The sequence below is a fragment of the Mandrillus leucophaeus genome, unplaced genomic scaffold (assembly GCF_000951045.1).
Source record: "Mandrillus leucophaeus isolate KB7577 unplaced genomic scaffold, Mleu.le_1.0 Scaffold516, whole genome shotgun sequence".
NCBI classification, from domain to species: domain Eukaryota; kingdom Metazoa; phylum Chordata; class Mammalia; order Primates; family Cercopithecidae; genus Mandrillus; species Mandrillus leucophaeus.
In genome coordinates this window covers 1,239,105-1,262,968 of record NW_012105542.1, presented here as the reverse complement: position 1 = coordinate 1,262,968, position 23,864 = coordinate 1,239,105, and the positions used below count along the sequence as shown (strand labels likewise).

General features: G+C 45.6%; 1 protein-coding gene across 1 annotated transcript in view; it reads left to right on the top strand.

The window, feature by feature from the left end:
• PTPRT (protein tyrosine phosphatase, receptor type, T) overlaps positions 1–23,864 on the top strand; it is a 724,687-nt gene that overhangs the window by 11,534 nt on the left and 689,289 nt on the right. Inside the window, exon 2 of the mRNA XM_011996484.1 lies at positions 5,796–5,970. Coding sequence (XP_011851874.1) covers positions 5,823–5,970 — 148 coding nt within the window. The 5' untranslated portion in view covers positions 5,796–5,822. The remainder of the gene's footprint in view (positions 1–5,795; positions 5,971–23,864) is intronic.

Here is a 23,864-nt window from a genome sequence, read left to right as displayed (position 1 = left end):
GTGTCAAAGTCTGCTTCCAGTGACCCCAGTGAGAGACACCACCTATTGGGGCCCACTGGGACATCTGTCTAGTTGACTCATGGAATCAGAAGGTCAGACGATGATTCCACTTTAGAACAACACACATATTGACTTGAAAATCTTGCCACAGAAGGAAAAGAAGCATGTCCTGAAATTTCAGTGGAAGGATATACTTACGTCTGAAAAACTACTGCAGGAATCAGAAGAAATTTCCAACAAGCTAAGCGGTAGATAAGGGCCTGATCTGATGGAATTTTTCCTGGGCTTCTGTGGGCACTCATCCTTGCTATGCTTCCTTGTGGCATTTCCCAGGACTCTGGGCTTTCCTTCAGTGTCCTGCTCCCTCTTCCTCACACCCTGACATTTGCATCTCTGTGCATTTTTATGCTACCTCATGTCTGGGTTGGAGTCTTTACTCTCCCACCCTGGCTGTGGGTTATGGTCTTCTTCAGGCTCTTGGCGCTCCTTCCCTGCTCCACTTCTCCCTATAACCTCTCAAACCTGCTCTGTTGCAGGTGGACCTGGATTTCTGAGCCCTTGTATATTTAACAAAACTTCCTCTTGTTTTTTTCCCTTTGCGTTTTTCTCTTCTGCCTGTGTCTGGAGCTGAAATGGCAGGCGGGACCTGTGCTTCTAACACATTCATTCTGCATAAATCCCTTCTCCATGTTGTCGTAGCATTCCGACATCTGAGCCTTTCGCCATTTGATCATCTACTCCCTGGTCTTCTAGGATCACCCTGATTTCTGTTCCTGGGTTCCTGCCAGTCTTCTTTGACTCGCATCTGCCTGCCCTTCCCTGCCTTGTCTTGAACAGTCACATTCATAGGCCCTTCTCATCTGGGCTCACCTCTCTGAACTTGACCTTTGTTTCTTCTTGCCCGTGGTGCATCCAGCGCTATTTCCTAGCATGACTCTAGGCCCTCCTGCTCGTCCCTGTCCTGCTGTCGCCTGCTCCCAATATGACAAGTGTGATTATCAAAAGGCCTATTTTCCAGACATTTTATAAGACAACCTGCAATTTCCTATCTTTCAGTAGGATAAAGCCTGTTGGTTCAGGAGCTAACAGAAAAATGTGAATCGTTCAGATGGACACCCTTAATCTTCCCTGGCCCTGCTAGAATCTGACATCATTAAGAAGAAAAGTAAATAATTCTGGAGGTGACATGAAAATAAAATTTCAATTAAATGTGAAAAATGAATGTTTTGCATGTAACCAGTCTTTTTCTCTTTATGTAAGTTTCTTATTGCTACTGTAACAAATTCCACAAGTGTAATAGCTTATAACAAAACAAATTTATTTATTTATAGTTGTGGAGATAAGTCAGAAGTGGATTTCACTGGGCTAACATGGGGGTGTTGGCAGGCTTTTGGCAGGCTGCATTCTTATTAGAGCATCTAGTGGAGAATCCATTCCCTTACCTTCCCCTGTATCTAGAGGCTGCCTGCATTCCTTGGCTCCCGGCCCCTTCCTCCATCTTCAAGCCAGTGATGGCATCACTCTGACCTCTCCTGTCCCACAGCTTCTTCTCTGCCTCTGGTTCTCCTGCCTCCCTCTTTCGAATATAGGGACTCTTTTGATGACATTGGGCTCAGATGGCTAATCCAAAATGACATCCCCATCTCAGGCTCCTTGACCTATTCACATCTTCACAGTCCCTTTTGCCATATAAGGTCACATATTCCCAGGTTCTGGGGACTAGGATATTGGCATCTTTGGGGGGCTGTCAGCCTGTCTACCACACTTTTTATGGCTAATTTCACAGCTCTGCTAACACTAGAGCTCTGCAAACAGTAGAATACAGCTTCATGTGCTGTTTTGCATGCCTTCTCGTTTATTCCTCATAATAACTTTATATAGTGGGCACCATTTTCAAATCTTTTGTGTAGATGAGGAAACTGAAGCTCAGAGAAATGAAATCACCCACCGAAGGTCGCACAAACTAAGCATTTGCCGTGATTAGTTTTATTAGCAGTCCCTATCCTGTCTTTCTCTAGCTCCATCCCTGTTTTCTTACAGGCATCTAGGTAACAGGAATCTCCTGGGAGCTCACCTGTGACCATTGGTGGGCCAGTCACATCCAGGAGAGGTCACTTTGGATTTGGAAACAATTGCATATGAGGAGTTTTATACCAGATGGGCTTGTATTTTTGTACATTATTTTCTTCTGCTGGATTTCTATATATTTCTTTATTCTTAATATTTTTATAAACAATTATTTTTGTTTTTGTAAATTTTATCAAATAGATGGTGGGCCATTCAGTCTGAAAAGTCAGGTCTTAGTTTAGTCCAGGAAAGTGACCTCCTGTATCTTGGGATAGGATTTCATTCCATTCATTTCACTCTCTTCTGTGGAAGCTCCAGTTACTTACAGGGTAGTTAGTTGTCTGTTGTTCATTTTCTTGATCAGTTTGCCTCTCACTGATTTCCTTTATCTTTGCTTTCTTTGCCATCTGGGTTATTTTTCCAGGCCTGTCCTCCAGGTCGCTGGTTTTCCGCAATGTTGATCCTGTTCTTAACTTCTAATGCCATGTTGAGATCTGCAAATGGCATTGTTTGTTTTCCTCAATTATTCCCTTGGCTCCCCGAGTTGTATCTTCTTTCTTAGTACCTGTCCTTGTCACCTCATCTCTTAGCTCATGTTCTGTGGAGACCATGTGTTGATATCATTCTCAGTCTCTCTTTTTTAATCTCCCATATTTCTTGGCTGTTCAGAAGATGGACGTCCAAGGCAAAGCTCTGTGTTTCATGAGCTTGGGTTGGGCATGTGCATTTTGCTTATTTCTCTCCCCCCCTTATGCAACATTACTACATCCGCCACCCTTTTTTATTGTTCTTAGCTAATAAATTGGTGGCAAATAGGTGGATCCTGGTGTCATACCTGCTGCTCATACTCTCCCACTCTGAGAAATGAAGGTGCTTGAAGAGGTGAGTGATGGGGCAGTGGTTAGTCCACACTGGAGTAACATGCATGGCGTTGTAAAAGTAGGATCTGAAGCCAGATGCCAGCTCTCCAGCTTCCAAGCTGCGCAGCCTTGGGGAGGCAATTTCACTTCCCTGAGCTTCAGTTTCCTCTTATATATAAGAGCGATAAGAAGTGCACCTACCTTATTTTTCATGGGGGAATAAATGAGAAAGCATATAAAACACTTAGCACATAAATAGTGTTTAGCTGTTGTTAGCTTAATAAAGAAAAAACGAAAATGTTTATAATGTTGTAAATAACTCAGGTTAGAAAATATTGACCCAAAGCCTCACCACTCACTCATCCTTATCCACCATGGTGGCCCCGAAGTGCGTTGCTCAGCAGTGGGGAAGATGGGCTCCTTTTGATGACCCCCCTTCTTCCAAGGCCCTTCTTTTCATTTAGTGACCTCTTTTCCAAATCAGGATACATTCCTGGTGTTTGCCAGAATTTTTCCTCCTTCCTCCCTGCACTACTTTGGGAGGGGACATTACATGTGGTGTCTCATACGTTCTCATAGTGGGGTCCAAGTTGTGCCAGCTCCTGCAAAGATGCCTCAAGGCATGAGGTAGCTGGTTGGCAGTTTCAGCCCTGGTGACTTTTCTCCCCTTCCATTACCTTGTACTGGTTTTTATTCGGGCAGGCAAATAGAAACTTTCTAGTTCAGAGAAGTGAAATTGCCTGCTGAAGCCTGCACAGCTTGGAAGCTGCAGAGCTGGCACTTGGCTTCAGATTCTCCTCTTACAGCCCCATGCTTGTTGCTCTGATGTGTACTAACTATTCCAAATGTCGGTTAGTTTCTGGCATGGGAGGCAGTTATGGTTACCTCTCATTCTGCCATGGCTTTTGAACAATACCATTCATTTTTTTATGTACAAGTGTAAAGGAAATACATGTTTGAGACAAAGTCTGAAGAATGTCGAAAAGTAAAAAGCAGCAGCAAAATATTACCTACAATTTCCCTGTCTAATCTGTAGCAAGTCTCTTCTAGCTGCCCTTTGATGGGGGCCTGGGTTACCCTGGGTTTCTGGCCTTCATGATCACTGCCTCCCCCTGGTATTGGTCTCCCCTCATTTGCTGCCATAGAGCTGAGCAGCGTGGCTCTACCTGCACCTGTGCCCTCCTCCTGACAGGTCACTGTAGAGGGTGAGGGAAGATGACATAGATGAAAGTAGGATGTGCACATGGGGAAACTGTTTACTTTGTGCAGGAAACTATGAAGATCGCATCTTGGGAGACTGGGAGACTCAGGGCATGAGAGTCATGAGTCATAAGGTTTCCCTAAGTCCAGATAATTAAAGTAGTCAATTTCACTTTTTGGGGAAAAACATTTTTAAATTAAAGCAGGTGCTGAGAATACGGTCTTAGTAAAAAGAGTGCTTGACTTGAAGTTGGAAAACCTGGATAAGGGGCTCATGTACTCTACGCATTTAGCTAAACTGTTGGACATTGGGATTTTTCTTCTGAGAAGAACAGCAGTTGTACAAACCCCAAACAAGGCTGTGAAGATACAATGAAGATTTATACAAAAATACCCAGCCCAGGGGCTGGCACATGCTAGAAAAACATCCAGTTAATAACGTTAATAAACATCCACTCAAACTGCATTGACATGCATGTGCGTTACCAGTTCTCGTAACTTGCAGCTGTGAAAGAGGTTTGTTCAAACTCAGGGTATCCCTCCTGAAACTCAGGATGCTGAAGACAAAAGCTCATGTGTGTTCACCTTGATTCTGGAAATGTCTACCAACTTGGGAGGCTTTCAGACAAGCTTCTAAAGATGAGCAGAGGAAAGTCCTTCAGTGTAAAATGAGCAACACTTGTAAGCAAACGTGTGGGGAAAGTTTGTATCATACCTAAGGGCAGGATAAGCTTCTAGAGATGGTGTGACAGTTGTGAGAACTGACTAGCGATGGCTGTGAGCTGAACGTGGGTTTTTATGGAACGGGGTGTCCTCAGGGAGACTGGACCCTCCAGGCAGAGGAAAGAGCAGGTGCCGAGGAAGACGGGTGTTGGAAAGCTACCGTCCCCTCCCTACCTGTGGTGATAGCCTAGGGCAGGTGGGGCTCAGAGCCTGTGGGGTGGGGTAGCAGGGCACCAGCCATAGGGCCTGGGAGCCGGGCTCTTTTTCTTCCATGTGGGCTGGGTTTTCACTAAGTCTGCTGAAGTTTGTCTGAGAGAATGCTATGGGTTCTGCTTCAGGGAAAAAGGAAAAAAGGAAGGAAAGTGAAGGGGCTGCATGCCAGTCCCCAATGCAGGCTGAGCCAGGGTGTTTAGAAGGAGCCTTTTTCCTCTGTTCTTACCACCAGGCCTCTGTCCTCGAATCAGCTCACTAGCAAAGTTTATTATTGAATCAGCCATGAAAACTCCCACCTTTTTTTTAAAAAAAAAAAAAAGAGGCAGGGCCTTGCTCTGTTACCCAGGTTGGAGTGTAGTGGCTTCATCATGGCTCACTGCAATCTTGGGTTTGTGGGCTCAGGAGATCCTCCCTCCTCACCCTCCAGAGTATCTGGGACTGAAGGTGAGTGCCACCATGCCTGGCTATTTTTTAAAATATCTCATAGATTCAGGGTCTTGCTTGCTGCCCAGGCTGGTCTCACACCCTGGCCTCAAATGATCCTCTTGCCTCAGCCCTTGCAAAGCACTGGGATTACGGGCATGAGCCACTGTGCCTGGCTGGAAATCCCTTCTTATAGTTGAAAGTCCTGAGCCCCTGGGGTTTGAGGATGGGTGGACATCCGTGCTGGGAGTCGCCTGGAAGTCTAAGATGCTATGATTCCTCCTCTCCCTCTCTTCCTCTGTTCTACAGCAATGGAATGGCAGGGACACGGCCCTGATGGTCACCCGCGTGGTCAACCACAGGCGCTTCTCAGCCACGGTCAGTGTGGCAGACACTGCCCAGCGGAGCGTCAGCAAGTACCGCTGTGTGATCCGCTCTGACGGTGGTTCTGGTGTGTCCAACTACGCGGAGCTGATTGTGAAAGGTGAGTGCCTCCAGCCTACGCCTCTACTGCCATGGAAGGCCGGCACTAATGGGCCTTAAAGCCCCTTTTCTCATCTGCTGTTCCTCCCCCACATTCAGTAAAAGAGGAGATTAATTTCTAGTCACTCTGGCCTCCCTCCCCAACACAAACTCCCCAAACAGGAGAAATTATTGTAAAATCATGCAACATTGCATTGCTATTCCAAGTTGAGTTTCATATACAGGAGCCATACGTGAAAGACCGTGGAATATATAACACAGAAGGCATCTTCAAATTTGGCTTTATTTTGTATTTAAAGTTAGAATGAACAAATGTCCTTGTATTTGGGTGGCACACTATGGCAGTGTTCTCGTACTATTGTTTCTGAGGAATTTTTTAAAAAATGAGAACTCAGTACAATGACAATATTTTGGAAGGACTTTTGAAATAAATAATTCCTCACCCCACTGGCCTTGATTCAATTCTTTTCAATTTTCTTGTTCTTATTCACCTTGAGATATTGTTTACATGCTTTCCATTAAAATATGCACATTGTTTTCTGCTTCTCTCAAAAAGCTGGATATCCCATTTCTTTCTGAAACTTTGTCATCTTTGTTGTGATGCTTAATGATCGTGTGCTATCTCATCAAATGAATTATCCTATTTTGTTAAAACCCCCCATTTGCAGTCATTTGGATAATTCCAGGTGTTTTGTTTTTTCTTTCCTTTGTGTATGTAACAATTAGCACCTTCATGGAGTTCTTCTGGAGAGAGCATTTTATTCTATTGAACCAGATTATTTCCTTAGGATAAATTCCCTGGGGGTAGAGTTGGGAGGCCAAGAATATGATTTATGGATTTTTCTTCGTGTTGCAATATTGCTTTTGCAAAAAAATGGTTTGACAGTTTACACTGGCAACAGCAGCATGTGGATGTACTCGTTTTACCAATGTTATGTTCGCCAATTAAAATTTTAATATAGCATAATTTAGTGAATGAAATAATGAAGCTGTTCTTATTATGCTAGCTGTAGAATGAGACCTGGTGTGTTTGAAGGGAAAAAACAAAAAACAAACATAAAAAACCCACTGATCGAGCCTTTGAGGGCTCCTGAATTAGTTTCCTTTGTCAAAGTATGGGTGGGTGTGGAAACTTTGACCTCATTTTGCTGATCCAGTGTGACTGGTGGCCTTGGGCTGACCAGACTGGGGGTTGCAGACCAGGATTCTCTATCCTGGCTGTCTTGACTTTATACAGGCATTCACATGGCTGATCATGTGCCATCATTCAGGTCTCAGCTGAAATGTCATTATGTCGTCTTCTCCCAGGGAACTTCCCTGACCGCCTGCCCACGCCTCCCTTCCTGGTGGTCACAATTCCTTCTCATTGCCTGGTCTCCTTTTCGACATCGTTCTTTTCACACTTTAAAATGCTGGTTTGCCTTTATTTGTTTACTTGGTGACTTTTTGTTCCGCTTTTAGGATCTAAGCTCTATGAGAGGAGGGCTGTCTGCTGGGTTGGAAGTCCCTGCACTCAGCACAGTGCCTGGCCCTGGTTCTCAGTTTGCTGAAGCATATGAAGTTGTTAGTGTTTGCCTGTTTTGACTTGCACAGTCAGTCATTTCATAAGGCTCAACTTGAAAAAAAATTGTAGAATGATAGATGAGTGAATGAATTATTGACCTCAGCAGGAGTTGATTTCCTCACCATAATGCCAGGAACACTTAAGCCAAAGATCAACAAATTAGGCAATCATGAAAAAACAACTAAAAAAATCTTTACATTTGTTTACATTAAATGTTATTAACATAGAAAAGAAGCCACCACTTTGATGGCATTAGGCTCCTATCTTTGCTTTGTTGGTGCCATAAGATTAGCTCGTGTGACCCGGTATGGCGGCTCATGCCTGTCATCCCAACACTTTGGGAGGCCGAAGCGGACAGATCACCTGAGGCCAGGAGTTCGAGACCAGCCTGGCCAACATGGTGAAACCCCGTATCTACTAAAAATATTAAAAAATAGCCAGGCGTTGTGGCGGGTGCCTGTAGTCTCAGCTACTTGGGAGGCTGGGCAGGAGAATTGCTTAAACCCAGGAGACAGAGGTTGCAGTGAGCTGAGATCATGCCACTGCACTCCAGCCTAGACGACAGAATAAAACTCTGTCTCAAAAAAAAAAAGATTTATTATTATTATATACGTATTATGTGACACGGGGGTTATTGCAGGCCTTTCAGGTACAAAATGAATGTGTAGTTTCAGCTCTCCTGCTGGAATATGTCTTATACCTTCTATGGCTGGCCTCCCATACCAGAATGAGAGTCCCAGGAGAGAGTGCACTGCATTCGCTCCTGCTCCTCACGGTCTTGCTAGCACCTTGCATGTACATGGGGCAAAGTTGGTGGCAAGAGAATGTGACCAGTGGCTATGGGAGTTAGTGTAGCACTCTGAAATTTCCATGCACAGACAAATGGAACCAGAAAACGCTTGGTTTATTCTTTCCTTATATGCCCCCATTCAAGGGCAGGATGGGGAGCTATGGGGAGAGAAACCAAGAGGCTACTGGGACAGAGGGTGTGGTGGAGCATCCTTGCTTTATTTGGAGAGGTGGCCAGGGCTTTACAGGGACATTGATTTGTTCTCTGTTGGCTGTGCATCCTGGGCCGGAGTCGAGAGGAGGGGCCAGTGCTAACCTGGGTGCAGTAGCCAGGCCTGGCAATATGTCTGTGCAGCTGCCACTGCTCACCTGCAGCCCCTGCCACTCCAGCTTAGGGAGGGTGGGGTGGTGGGTGGCACCCGGTCTCCTTCACATTGAACAGTGGGGGGTTGGCACTCGCTGTAATCTGGTCAATCAAGGTGTAATTTTATTACACACTGATGAAATTCATTCATATTTTTGGCATGGGTTATCACTTTTTAGTGCCCATTTTTCCTCCATGTAAGTATTATAATCGTGGTAAGCTAGGAGCTTGGTCCCTTGCATGTAAAGAAGTCCCTTCACATGTGTGACCTGATTTTATCCTAATTGCAGCTCTGTACCTTGGTTTTATTTTAACTCATTTCAGGGGTGGGAGAATTAGCACAGCCAGGCTGAGAAACAGGGCCATCCCAAGGGGTAGAGCTGGAGTCCGACCTGCATCTGGCTCAGGCTATATGGCCACACCTGGAGTGCTGGTGGGTTGTGGCCTTGCTGGCACCTGGTGCCACAACGTCATGAGCAGTGCTGAAGAGTCTCAGGTACCAGGCAAGCAGGAGTCCCTGGGTCCATCTAGCTAACTTGCCATTTTGACACATGATGTTCCCTTCCTGACCCTCAGCTAACTTCCAGATTGCTGGAGAAATACATTTAACCTACGCTCACCCCCTCCCCCGACCCCACACACACTGCTAAAGAGTTAGTGGCATCCAAGTAAAACAAGAAAATAAAAGGCAGGGACCCCCTCAGGAGCAGAAGCAACCAGAGGAAACTTGTCATCCTGGAGTGGGTGCCCAGGGACCCATTTGAAGGCAGCAAACCCGAGCGTTTGGAAGAAACCGTGTGATGAGGAATGACTCACTTACCTCTCAAGAGCCCTTTGCCTTTGCAGAGCCAGGATGCTTAAGTACTTTAATACTGAAGTATTTGTACTTATTTTTAAAAATATGAGGGAAAAGCATTAATCCTCCCCCTTTCAGAGAAGGGAGAAAATCTGAAAAACAGACCAAAAAAGGAGAAGGATTCTCAAGGGCCAAGTACTGTGTTATGCGATGGGATCTGGATTCCTTCTTCTTGGACTGACGTCACCCATGACCCTGGGATATCACAGAAAGAAAACCACGTTTTCGAGGTCTTCCTCCTCACAGGTTCCCACCCTTTGGTTCCAGTTCAGGGCAGGAGATAACTCTGCAGCCAGGATGCTTGTGTCTGAATTCTGGCCCCACCTTGTCCCAGCTCTGTGACCTTGAACATGATCAAACCTCTCGGGGCCTCAGCTGGCTCATCTGGGAACAGGAATGTAGAATTACCTCCCTTAGAAGGTGTCATGAGGATTACATGTGATAATGGACGTAGGAGTTCTTAGAACACTGCCCTGCGTAGGCACTCTAAGGTATTTGTTAAATAAAATAAAGAAATTGCCCATGGGGGTGGGATTTCTCAGACAAAGAGGTAAGAAAGATGAAGGGCTCCGGGGGTGGGGAACAGGATACTGGACCCAGGTGCTAATCTGATGACTGTCTCTGTGGCTTTGGGGAAATCATGTCGGGCCTATTGTGTAAAATGTGCCCAGTTCTCTCTTCGTACACAGTGATGTGCCAGCATAAGAAGAGAGAGGGAGGAAATATGAAAATGTGGACTTGGGGACATTTGGGTCATGGGATCTTTTATTAGGGTTCTCTAGAGGGACAGAAGTAACAGGATATATGTATATATGAAAGGAGAACTTTCATATAAGGAGAACTGACTCACATGATCACAGGGTGAAGACTCAGATGGGCCGTCTGCAAGTTGAGGAGCAAGGAAGACAGTAGTGGCTCAGTTAGAGTTCCAAAACCTCAAAAGTAGGAAAGTTTGACAGTGTAGCCTTTAGTCTATGGCCAAGGGCCCGAGAGCCCCAGGCAAACCACTGGTCTAAGTCCAAGACTCCAAAAGCCAAAGAACTTGGGATCTGATTTTCCAGGACAGGAAGGATCCAGCATAGGAGAAAGATGAAGTCTGGAAAAGTCAGCAGGTCTACTTCTGTGGCCTTCTTCTGCTGGTTTTTTCTAGTTGCACTGGCAGCTGATGGGATGGTGTCCACTCGCATTGTGGTTGGGTCTGCCTTTCCCAGTCTGCTGACTCAAGTGTGAATCTTTTCTGGCAACACCTAGAAACACCCAGATATACCCAGAAACAATACTTTGCATCCTTCAATTCAATCAGGTTGACACTTAATATTAACCATCACAAGTCCCTGTAGGTCAGAATTCTCTGGTCCCTTCCTGTGTTCACCCCTACTGGATCAGGAAAACTCATTCCTGGGTCTGGGGACAAAGGAAAAGTAGCTAGTTTTGTTTGTCCTCAGCCATCTAGCTACATGGACCACCCCTCTCCTGGCATTGTTCATTCAAAACCCTAATCACTCCACAGTTGGGAGGTCACTGGGCCCCTCAGCACCCGAGGGTTCTGGGAGCCATAAACCCCTGTGCTGGCTTCCACAGCAGGTACTCATGCTGAGAGGAATAGCCGAGGCCCAGGATGGTCTCTCTTTCTCCCCAAACAGGTGTATTCACGGCTGGCTGGTTCACAGCTAGTGTGTGATCCTGAGATGGTAAAGATTAGCACGTCAGAAGATGCTGCCTAATGTGAGGGTAGGTAATAACAAATTCTCAGGGCGACACACAGAGCGAAATGAAAGCAAATTGGAATTACTTAAATTCTGGAGAGCTGTTTATTGAGTTGTGATAATGTACCTGGGTATACATTAGATTACTCTGTAATTGAGGTTTCACTCAATTGACAGTTTGGCCCCTCAACCTACCTGTTCGAGACCAGTGCTCAGAAATGTGCTCATTCGTTTCCTTTGCTTCTGGTTTTCTGAGAGTCTTCAATTTCAAGGTGTCTTAGCTGGCCTCAAGGACTTGAGTGTCTTCAGCCAAAGTTATGCAGATATATCTTGATGAAAATTTCTTAATTCTTAAAAAGTTTCTTGTCGGCGATGGTTTTTAAACCAGTCTTTCAACTCCATTTAACAACCTATTATGCACTCAGAACACTCATCAGTATGAGAATTAGTGCTCAGAAGAAATGTGATGCTCGTGCTGTTAGAGGTTCTGATTTAAACACTGGTGTGACTTCCTACCAAGGGAGCTTGTTAGGATCAAGAGCAGGGCTTGCTGTTCTAAACACACTTGAATTTCCATCTTAGTCCTGTTCCCAGGTACCTGTGTGATTCAGCAAATCATGTATTTACTCTGGGCCTCATTTTCCTTATCTGAATAATGGAGGTGAATATATATATATAATGAGATCCTGTGAGAGGGAGGAAATATAATATATAAAACACATGTGTATAGCATAATATATATGTAACATATGTAAACAGATACATCCTAGTACTAGAAAGCGTAAAATTATGTCTTTAACTAGTAGTAATCGTATTTTTTACATTACTATTACGTAATGTTTCCCAAAGACGTTGTCCATTGTTCGCTTTCCTGGCTTAAAGGAATGATATTCTGTATATACTGTGAAAATTTAAATTTAGATCATCTTAAGGTCTCCCTCTTCTGAGTTGGGATTGAGGTCATCCAATTCAATCCGTTGGTTGAAGTCAGTTGCAAAAATGTTTTACTTACATTGTACTGTCTTCTCTTTCCTTTTTAAATTTTTTTTCAGCATTTACAAGTTTCTTGAGACTGTATCAGGCGTAGCTATGTGGAGCCTGCATTCTAGGATGGCAACAGTGGGCTCCTCAGCTTCCCTGTTTTGGAAGCACACGTTCCACAGTTGACTGATGTCCTGACTGGTCCCATTTTGCTCACTCACTCGTCTGGTGCCAGCAGTGATTTGCATTTATAGCCTCTAGTTTAAAGATGGAATGGCTGGAGTAGCTGACTCATTCCTGTATTCATTTGCTTAATAAAGTTTTATGGAGCCCAACTGTGTGTTAGGTTCTGTAAAAAGCTCATGGTCTAGCAGGAAGAATCACGCAAATCTGTGCTGCATGATCAGTTAATGTTAGCCACCTGCCACACCACCTCCCTAATCCTAACAATGGCCCTGTGATGTAGGTGCTGCTAGCAAGCACCTTTTACCAGTGAGAGCATGGAAGCCCAGGGAAGTTCTGAACCTTTCCAAGATCACACTACTCATAAGTGGCAGAGCTAGGCCTGCCTTGCCTTGGCCATGTTCTCTCTTTTATACCACATTTATTGCAAAATCCAGTATGGTATAGCCTGCATTCAGGTGTGAGCTAAAGGTATACAGAGGGTGGGACAATGAGTGTAGTCTGGAAGAGTCTGGGAGAGCCTCTCAGACTGGCCCCATCTGAGCTGGGTCCTGTGGCCTGGTAGGCTCATGAGCAGGACAGCCTTGGTTGGTTTTGAGACACTGAGTGAGTGACATGTTTGAGACTGGTTAGGTAGGCAAGGGGACATTTGCAGAGTCTTTGTACCAGAATAGGAGCCTGGGCTTCATTCTGTAGGAGTCGAGGGGCTCTGATGGACCCTGTCCGTGACCATGGATAATAGTGTACACACTCATAAGGCGGGATCTCTGCATCCGGTTATTCTTCCTTTCCCTGGTCCTGCATGGAAAAACCATGGTCGGACAGCTGGCTATGGTCACTGGCACAGACTGTGTTGGAAAAGAAGAGTGGAGATAAAAGGTATATGGCATTGAGACCCCTAGAAGCAAACTCGGGGCAGGAGTTCTCAGTGCAAGGTGCTTATTTGAGTTTTAGGGACATGAGATAGAGAATCAAGGGCAGCTAATAAACGGGGCATTCTCAAGTGAGTAACCACTGGGAACATCTGGAGCTCTATCCTACTAGGTAATTCTGGGATTTAGTGTAGAACTCCTGGGGTGTGGAGGAGTGGGTTATTTGTACCTTAACCCCCTCCAGTCATGGGTTGAGAGCTGCTCCTGGGGGTCTTAATTTTCTGGCTTTACTGTCTTGTCATACAGGATATAGCCCCTGTGCTACAGGGCTTTGGCAAAAGCCCATGGCTATTAGCTATTTGACAGTTGGCAGAGGCAGTTGGAGGTTGGGCTGCACTCTGTGCAATAATAAGGCCTGAAGTGGCGGTAGGACACAACAGCTTCCGCTACAGGGATCCTACAGCCTCTGTGGCTTTCCGAGGTGACCGAGGCTGCTGGCTCCTGCCTCATCAGTGGCGGCAGCCATGGAGGACAAGTTCATGCTAGGAGGAGAGGCAAAGCCACCTTGAGCTGTCTGCTTGTATAGGGAATGGAACAAAGCAAAGGCTGGCCTCAGACCAGACTCCAGAGTTTCCATTCATGTTCTCTGCCAGTCTTCAGAGGTAGAGAGGAGCTGGAGGGCTATATCACCCAGTGATCAGAGAGCAGGCATGGTATCAGAGAGCCTGGGCTAACATCTGGCCTCTGCCCTGGAAACTCTGCCTCCTAAGTTTATCTCGAGGCCGCCACCCTCCACCGTTGTCAACATCCTCAACAAGGTGAGCAAACTTTTTCTGCCCAGAGCATTAGACTCGGTTTCAGTTTTCCAGGTCATAGGATCTCTATAGCAAAGACTCAACTCTGCTGTTGTAGCAAAAACAGCCATAAAAATTATGTAAATGAATGAGCATGGTTATGTGCTAATAAAACTTTATTTACAGAAACAGGCAGAGGGTTGGTTTTGGCCCACAGGCCACAGTTTGCTGATCAGTGCATGAGTCAAAACCCTATTGTCTTCTCAACTGCACGACTATTCCAGCTTCCTCCCTCCTCCACTCTTGTCCCATCGATGTCTGTTCTCAATGCAGCAGCCTGAGTGATTGTTTGAAAAAGTTAAATAATGGCTTTTTTCCTGTTCAAAACCCTCCAGTGTTTCCTGTCACACTCAGAATAAAATCCAGACTTCTTAACATGGTCTCTAGATCTAGTGCTTGATGCCCCACCCCCATATTTGCCTTCTTATTCTCTTCTCTAGCCACGGTGATCCATTTCCTCTTCCTTGAACCACACCAAGCTAGTTCTGACCTTTGCACTTGCTGTCCTTGCTTTGCCTGACCTGCTTTTTCTTCCAGATAATTATGTAGCTCACTTGTTTTGTGGATCTGGTCTCTGCTCAGACTTCAGCTTCTCAGAGAGGCCCCCTCTGATTACCTTATCTGAAATAACACCATCCCCCGCCTCCCACCCCTTCCCTTTGTAACTGTGTTCCTTTGCAGGGTGCTTTGGTTTTCCTCCTAGATCTTGTCACTATCTGACATTGTGATTTACATCTATTTGTGGATTACCCATCTTTCCTACTAGAACTTGAGCTCCTGGAGGAAGAAGCTTTGTAAACCTTGTTTTCTGCTGGACCAACAGCACCTGAGACAGTACCTGGCATATAGAAGGGGCTTAAACATCTGCTGTATCCAGGGAAGAGTGCTCAGGTCCTTACTTCACAAGCATGTGACCAGACCCCTCACCATCCCTTCTTTTTTGAGGTTCTCATTAATTGATTGAGCTCCTACTTTTCCTTCTACCTCTGAGAAAGTTCTGTCTCCTTTACAGGTATCTGTTTTTTTACCTTTTCCTTTAAGTATTATGTTTCCTTCATTCTTTTCTACCTTCTTAATGGGAGCTGTGAGCTTTGTAATTCTCTGTGCTCCTCTTACGGTCTTTCTTTGCTGTGGTTTGGCTACAAATTTAAGGGGACTCAGTTGACCTGCCAGAGCCATGCTACTTACCCACCCCACCATGTGCCCCTTAGGGTGGTCATTTTAAAAACTCCTGGACCTTCTTCAATGCCTTTTCAAGGAAGGCTTGCCTCAATGTGAGTTCTACCCATTCCTCCAAGAGTCTTGCATATGGATCATATATGCTCCAACTTAGGTCGGGAAGTTTAACAACTTTTTATGGTAGGCTTAGCTTACCTCCTCCTCTCCTCTCATGCCTGATCTTGACTTTCCTGGTACCCGATTTCAAAACAGAGAAACCTCAACATGCTCACCTTCTCTGTGAGTTGCATTCTTTGTAGGAGAATATGCTGGTGCTTGGGTTCTTATTTTTTAATCTTTCTTTGGTCTTAACTTTTATTAATAATGGTTGCATCATTTTTTAACCATGACTGCTATTGTCAAGGATGCATAGATGCTATTGTCAAGGATGTTCAAATCCTGGTTCTGCCCTGTGTTAGCTACGTGGATTAGGAACATCATTTCCTGACTGCCTAATTGGAATAATAATGCCAGCTCCCCTAGATTTGGGTAAGGGGCCATGACTATGAAGATCGTTCGTAAACAAAGTGCCGTGCCTATGTTTGTGCCTGTCCTCATCAGTCCCCGTCCTCCTCATGGGTGCCCGGTTCCCCACCCTTACCCTCTGACTCCTTCACTCCTTGGTAACGTCACCATTAGCTTTTTATGGAAAGAGAAAAATGACAGATGGGAGAAAAGTGGGAAACTTGAACATATGTGTGGGGGGAGGCTAACCGGGAGATATTATGTATATTGTATTCTATATGGGCACAAAGACCAGCTTATTTTTAAAAAAGCGTAAATGTGGATAAATAAAACCTGACAAGTATTGGTTTCCTTGAATTATTTTGACTACTTTATCAGCTGCATGCTGATGTGTTGCATTCACACTTTTGACGCATTTGGAAATTAAATCAAATGGCAATTGCATTAAATTCTCATTCACTTGGAACATTACCCTCCTGTGTTCAAATGGAAGAATGATCTGAGGTATGGAACAAGCTGCAAAGCCTGTAGTTAGCTACCATTCGTGGACCATTTATTGCATGCCAGACACTTCACCGACTGTCTTCTCGTGAGGTTGTATTCAGTCTTCACCACGGTCCCCTGTTGCCACTGAGGATGCTGAAGTTGGATTACCCAGTCTCATCAGAGTCACACAGTCCAAGGCCTGCCCTCTTCCTATAATGAGCCTGTAAATGAGACTATTTTCTGACCCTCCTTATGCTAATTTTCCATAATGTATTATTCTGTGACAGATATATATGTAATATTTCTTCTGAGAACCCAAGTTCCAGCCTAGGCTAAACTCAGTTAATCCATGGGCTCCAGATCTGTAAGAATGCTCTAGATCGTTGCTTTTGTCCAGTCACTGGAGCCTCATTTACCTCTGAAACACTGCAGCCTCTGCCTGGACCAGTGATTCTTAATTGAGGGTGATTTTCCTTCCAGGGGACATCTGACAATGTCTGGAGACATTTTTGATTGTCACGACGGGAGAGGGGGGTACTGGCATCTAGTGGGTGGAGCCCCCAGAGATGCTGTTAAACACCCTACGATACACAGCATGACCCCCTCACAACAAAGAATGATCCAGCCCCAAAGGCCAGTTGTACTGGCCCAGATCCTGCCCCACGGGAAGGCTTCTGTACTTGATGCCCTAGTGTTCATCTAGGGCGCCACGTACAGAAACCAGATGGGAAGATACTTCCTCTGTGGGCCTCTGGCCAATGGAGCTGTGTGAAGGGGAAGGCAGAGCTGGTGACATGGCTGTGAAGAAGTGGTTCCACTTATTTGAGCCCCAGAATCCCTTTCTGGAAAATTGATGTTTGTCTTCTGGTTTACTCTGACTAGTGATGCTTGGCCTTCCCTCTGCCATTTCCCCCCTAACTATCCAGGGAAATACAGCAAAAGGTACATGCAGACTGACTCCCCATTTCTGAGATCTGGGAGAAATTTCTGCTAACTTTCAGGCCAATAAAGCTGGCCTGATGTGCCCACTAAGCACACGTGCCTCCCTTCCATAAGATAAAGTGGTGAAGCAGCTGCCTAGCCATGGACTACATTCCCAGCCTGCTCTGCAATCAGTAGGGTCCTATGATAATAGTTCCAGTCGAAGGAATGTGAGCAGAACTGCTGCATGTCCTTTCAGAGTCAAAGAATTAAAAAGCATGTAGTCATTCCTCATCTTCTCACCCCCGCTCTTTGGTTGGCTGGATGCAGACAATTTCAAGGTGAGGGGAGAGTCAAAATATTGAACATGCCTGGACCCCTGAATCACCTTGTGGAGGAAAATTGTCTGCTAAGCAGGCCTATTATTAATATTGAAGTGATAATAAACTATTATTGTGTTAAGCTACTAAGCCTTGGGGTTTATTTGTTACAGCAATTAGTATTTTCCTAATTAATACAATTTGGATCAAAAAAAGCCATTAGCAACCCCCACAGGCTTAATGTCTTGAATGAAAACTTTCTGGCCTACCTGAAAACAGATGGGAAGATGCTTCCTCCTTTCCCACTGATACTGGGCTTAAACGTCCAAATTCTGTACCATCTGAAAGCTGAGCAAGTATCTTTTTCTTGTCAGATATTGATTGTTTTTGAAGATTTTTAAAAAAGTCTCTTCCCAACTGTTATTTCTTAATGTAGATTTTACAAATTCCAGAATCCATGAGGGCAGAAATTGTGTGTTCTATGTTATGGGAAGGGGTTAGAGACAGACTTGGCTATGGCCATGAAACTCAACTCATGAACTCAGGTAAAGTCTGGCCAGATGTGGCAGCTTGGAAGTCTGATCCTGAAGGGTAGGTCTTGCACTAGGAGTCGGAGGACTGGTGATCCTCCTGTCAGGCAGGGCCTGGTACATGAGGCAGGGTGTCCAGGTGAACAGTCCAAGCCAGCCCAGCTGGTCATGGGAGCTGTCCTTGTACCTGGCCTCACCCAGCATCCAACCCAAGCCAGTTGGTCCACCTACTGGCAGCCCAGTGACTCCAACTGCAGGTGGGTGGGGTGGAGAAAAGGAGGTAGAGTAAAACATTTTGCATTTCAAAAACAAGCACTGTCAATCATTTAGAAACGATTCTCATGAAGAAATCGTGGCAACACATTCAAACATTGAAAAAACAAAACAGTAGCAATTCGCGGGAAGCATATGCCAAAAAAAAGCCATATCTCAGCAGCTGGGGCAGCTGTGGGTTCCCAGTATAATCAGTGAGGTTCGGTGTGCCCACATTGCATTGTTTTTAAACTTCACACATGTCCCCTGCCCAAGATGTGCTCATTTTGATCCAGGGAGCTCAGAAGCAGGGCTTAGGGGATGTTTACCTAAGAAGAGATGTGGCCTTCATTCTCCTGTTAATTAGACTTAAGTGACCGTTGCTCAGGGTCTTGACTCGACTATTTGTCAAAATAATGGGTTGTATTCTAAGGCCAGGCTTCACACTTATTCCCTCCTTAAACAATGGAATGCCTTTCTAAAATAGTATAAAAAACAAATGATGCAGCTCCTTAGAATCTCAAGGTTCCCAGAATAGTATAAAATCTCTGCTTTCCCACCTCCTGAGCAGGTGTATTTCTCTGCTTCTTTAAAGTTTCTTTTTCCCCCCCTAACCCATATGATCATTCTCCTTTTTCATGCTTTCCTAAACCTGGTAGAAAAGGAGGCTAGGATTTGGCCTCTTCTCTTTTAAAATGATATGTGCTTGCACCAGCTTTTCATTATTAATCAGAGTAGCATGCCTGTTGCTTTATATGTCTATCCAGGGGCAGATGTGACTCACTTTCAACCCAGTAAATGGAAACTGTGCCTTTTTGATGGAATGTGGCCTGGTGGTACGGAGCAGGCAGTTATTGGCAGAGCGGCTGATCGTCTGTTCTCAGTGAGAGAAAGCCTCCTGTTTGAGTTAATCAGCGGCAAAATGTGCTCTGTGGTTTGTTCTTTTAATCTCTTCCACACGTGAGTGAGGAACTGCTGGGACCCCAGCAAGACAGGGCTGCAATTTGCTGTGCCTGAGCAAGCAGTTGGAAAGAGCTTTCGTAAGGGGAGGTGAGAAGGCTGCACTTTAGAAGCAGGCAGGGCTGGAGTTCATTCTTGGCTCTATTCATTTTTTGTTGCTGAATGCAACTCTGCACATGACTGAGCCTCAGTTTCTCCATCTGTAGAAAGGGACAGAAGGATGTTTCTTGCCTCATGTTTTCTGAGGATCAGTGAAATAAAGTATGCAAATCGCAGAGTGTAGGACCTGCTTCATACCAGCAAGAAAGTTCAAAGACTTGTGTGATAATGTTACTTGTTCTCTGTACCATTTATTTTTCCTTCTGGGCACACAAGCTTCCTCCATTCAGGTGGGGCCAGAGGAGTGTGTTCAGAAGTGATATATACTCCTTTTGGGCCAGACCTATTCAAAAAGCTCCCCTATGCAAGCCCTCTCTCTTTTTCCCCTCCTACTGTGACATTTGAGACCACGTGTTAAGTCCGGCAGCAGCTCCAGATCGAAGCCTGGGTCCCTGAATGACTGTGTGGAGTCCAGCACCACTTCTGCTCACCCAATAACCTCATTGGGCTGTGATGGGAATGAGAAAAAGCTGAGCCAACTGTGACTTGTCCAACCCATGAGGGCGGGACAGGCGGTGCTACTGCAGGGAGGCTCTGTCTGTTATCCTGGCCCTTCTCGCCTTGGTGGCTTAGAAACCTTATTCTGGCCACCTATGCAGTGGATAGATACCCACAGCATCCAGACAATGCCATAGTTTCCAGTCAGCATTTTGTGGGAGTCGAACAGTGATCAGAAGCAGGTTTGCTGAGTCTGGTCTCATAGCAGGAGGAGTTAGCTGATTCTATCTACCCACAATGCTATGGGGATTAAATTGTCTGAAAGGTGCTCCTTCTCCCTGGGCACATCTGCACTCATCTCTGTGGCTTTTCTTCTATGACTCATCTCTGTGAGCTGACCACCACCTTTTATTCTTCACTGTTTGTCTCAAGTTAGGGTAATATAGTTCATTAAGTGACCAGCCAACTTTTTCAGATATGTTTGCATGCATCTGCTGAATTCCAGGCTCTGTTGACTTTATTTCTTCACTTCTGAGATAAGGAGAGATGAAGGAAACTACAGGGTACCCTCCTCCCAGGTCTTAACCCATGTCTAGCAGTTATTGACCCGTATCTAGTACATCTAGGTATTGCCTGTGCCTGTGGGCCTTACCTTTACCACCCCGACTCCAAGCTACCACCTTTCTCACCGCCTCTTATCCAACCACGACCGTTAGACTCTTGGTTGACTAGTAGTCTCTGATGTCATCAAGGAACTGCCCTACTGTCTTCAGAAATCACAGAAAAGACCGGGTACGGTGGCTCATGCCTGTAATCCCAGCACTTTGGGAGGTCGAGTCGGGTAGATCACTTGAGGTGAGGAGTTTGAGACCAGCCTGGCCAACGTGGTAAAACCCCGTCTCTACTAAAAATACAAGATATTAGCCGGGTGTGGTGATGGGCGCCTATAATCCCAGCTACTCAGGATACTAAGGCAGGGGAATTGCTTGAACCCAGGATGTGGAGATTGCAGTGAGCCACTGCACTCCAGTCTGGGTGACAAGAGCAAGACTCCATCTCAAAAAAATAAAAATTAAAAAAATTAAAAAATAGCAGAAAAAACTGCTCATGGATATAACAGTAGTGATTGCTTTTGCACAGAAGGGCTCATGCCAGGCATTCCTGGGGCTGTATCTGAGAAGAGTTTACCCAGCCCCATATTTATCAACCACGGTGCCAACAGAAGTTACCATGACCTTTGAGATTACAGTATCATTAGCTTTCTTTTGCTTTTGTGCCTATTCCTAGGGGTGTCTACGCTTATGGTCACTTGTGACGTATCTGTTTTCCATTCTTTCTGACTTTCATCCACAATTACCTCTTACTCCTTACACCTTCTGTCCTCTCTAAACCTTCCAAATTTGGAACTTGGCTCCCCTTAGCATTTCTTCATCCTTTCTCCAGCATGCACAAGCACATGTGCGTGCACACACACATACGCGTGCGCACGTGCCGCACACACACACACACACACACACATTCTCAAGTTCTTTGGGGTATGATAGACTTCTGAGGATTTAGGGTACTGGAGGGGGTTTGTAGCACAGAAATATAAATGTCCTCAATGGGATCTGGTGAATTTCTGCCCTTACAAGTGCCCTTCCCATCCCAGGAAGAAGTTCTTGGTGGCAGCTCCGGCCTCCTACCATGTTGCCCTGGCTCCTCCCCTCTCTCTCCTTCCTCGGAGGCTCTTAGGCAGAGCAGTCTGACGGCAGACAGTTGCCTCAGGACCTGTTTGCACAGCTCATTTCTGCCAGCCCCACTTGCCAGTTCTTCCCCCACTGGCTCTGGATTAATTCCCTCTGGCAGATGCATGACTTTTCCCTGCCTTTCTTTTGCATCTCAGAAGCAGGGCTCCATTTCACTGCCAGGATGGATTTTACCATTGCCTCAGTCCTTGACACTTACCTGGGCTGGGACATCACTGCCTATAGTCCTGCTCTTGTCCTGCCAAAACTCTGTGGTCATTGCCATAGTCAAGGGCAGGAGGACTCGGCGGGGGCTGCACAGAGCAGGAGGATGGAGATGAGGAGCCATTCTCAGCCTGGACCCTGACAGTGGTAAGTGGCAGCCACCCAACTCTAACTGGATAAAGCCCCAGAGGAAGGTTTTTGGCCCATGTCCCTGGAATGCTCTGGCATGGAGCTGTCTCTGTGTGGAGTCACATCCTAGGGCTCAAATGAGGACCCAGGGCTTTGTCTGCTTTGTCATTTTCTGTTTTGTTTGTTCCTCATTGACACTGTTATCCTACATGCTTGTGGGATAAGTTGGGGGCCAGTCAGGGGCTGGCATCTCCAGATCCATACCTTCTAGTTTAACAACCTCAAGGGCAAAAGGATTATATCTCCCCATGTTTGAAGGCCAATCCCAGGGAAGGATTCTGCCCATCCCTGCCAGGGTTGAGTGTCCAATGCTAGACCCACCATCTGCCCAGTGGCAGATGGAAGGACCCAGTCTAAGTCATGTGCCCAATTCTTTAGCCAGAGTATGTGAACCCAGGCCCTCCAGGAGGATGCAAAGTGGGACAAGAGCCCTTCCCCTCAATAGGAATGCTGGGCATACCAAAATAGGACATGCATAGGTAGGGCTCCCACTGGCATGCGCCTCCCCCTTTTCTGTAGTAGAGCAGGAAGCGAGTTGGCCATATGAAGAGTTAGGGCTGATTGGTAGGTTGTGGTCTGCAGTTTGTGTCTCCTGGTTTCAGGCTTAAATAACAATGAGAGTGATCTATTAATACCTTAAATTTTTGTTGTGATTAATTTCACACTGATGGAAACCCATTTTAGAACCAAATGTGTTCAGAAATAAGTTATATTATCTACATCTGTTTCAGAGTCTCAGTCCCTCTCAGCTTCTCTTTCTGCCTGTCCCTCTGCTTCCCTGACTTCCTGTCTCACGCCTCCCCATCCTTCTCTCCTCTCCTCAGTGTCCACCAGCCTCTGCCCCTTCCCTCTCTCTTGCCACCATTTCTATGCATTCAAAAGGTCACAAACAGGTAACTTGGCTCACCACTGCCATGCTTGTCAGCGTCTGCTGCTACTGATAGTCCCTCCTGAAAAACAGTTCCTCTTCCTCCTCTCTTCCCCCTACCATGTCCTCCTCTCTTCCCCTGTTCTCCTTCTCATTCTCCATATATCCTGCTTTTTTCATCTCTCTCTTTCATTTTTTATTAATGCCTTGTTACATGTCAACGTTTTGGGTGACACCTGTCTTGTCCACTGCCATGGAGCTGTTAGCCATGGCTTCTGCAGACTCTGAGGTGCAGGGGTGGAGCCTGCACAAATGTGTGGCATTAACATTTTCCTTTGAGTATTCTTTGATTGAGGACAGCAAGCAATTAGTACCATTTGCCATTTTGTTTTTTTTAATTGTTGCTGTTGTTGTTTTGTGATAGGGTCTCACTCTGTCGCCTAGAGTGTGGCACAATCATGGCTCACTGCAGCTTCAACCTCCCAGGCTCAGTGATCCTCCCACCTCAGCCTCCTTGAGTAGCTGGGACTACAGGTGCCACCACACCCAGCTAATTTTTGTATTCTTTGGAGAGACAGGGTTTCACCATGTTGCCCAGGCTGGTCTCGAACTCCTGAGCTCAGGCAGTGTGGCCACCTCATCCTCCCAAAGTGCTGGGATTATAGGCATGAGCCACTGTGCCCAGCCCCATTTGCCACTTTGTTAAATTAGTAGAGAAATATACACCTGGTCGGTCCTGTCTTAATCTCCACGTGCCCCCTATTAGTTGACTGATTAATGTGACAAATATTTATTAAATACCTGTTATGCCTCAGTAATCTTCTAGACACAGGGATACACCACACAGCCATATGGATCAGGGCTTCTACTATTTTGAAGCAGACATTCTAGTGGAGGGGAGAAGAAAAATGAGCTCATAAGTGATACCATTTAGAGAGTGGTAAGAATGTCATTCTTTTTTCTTTTTT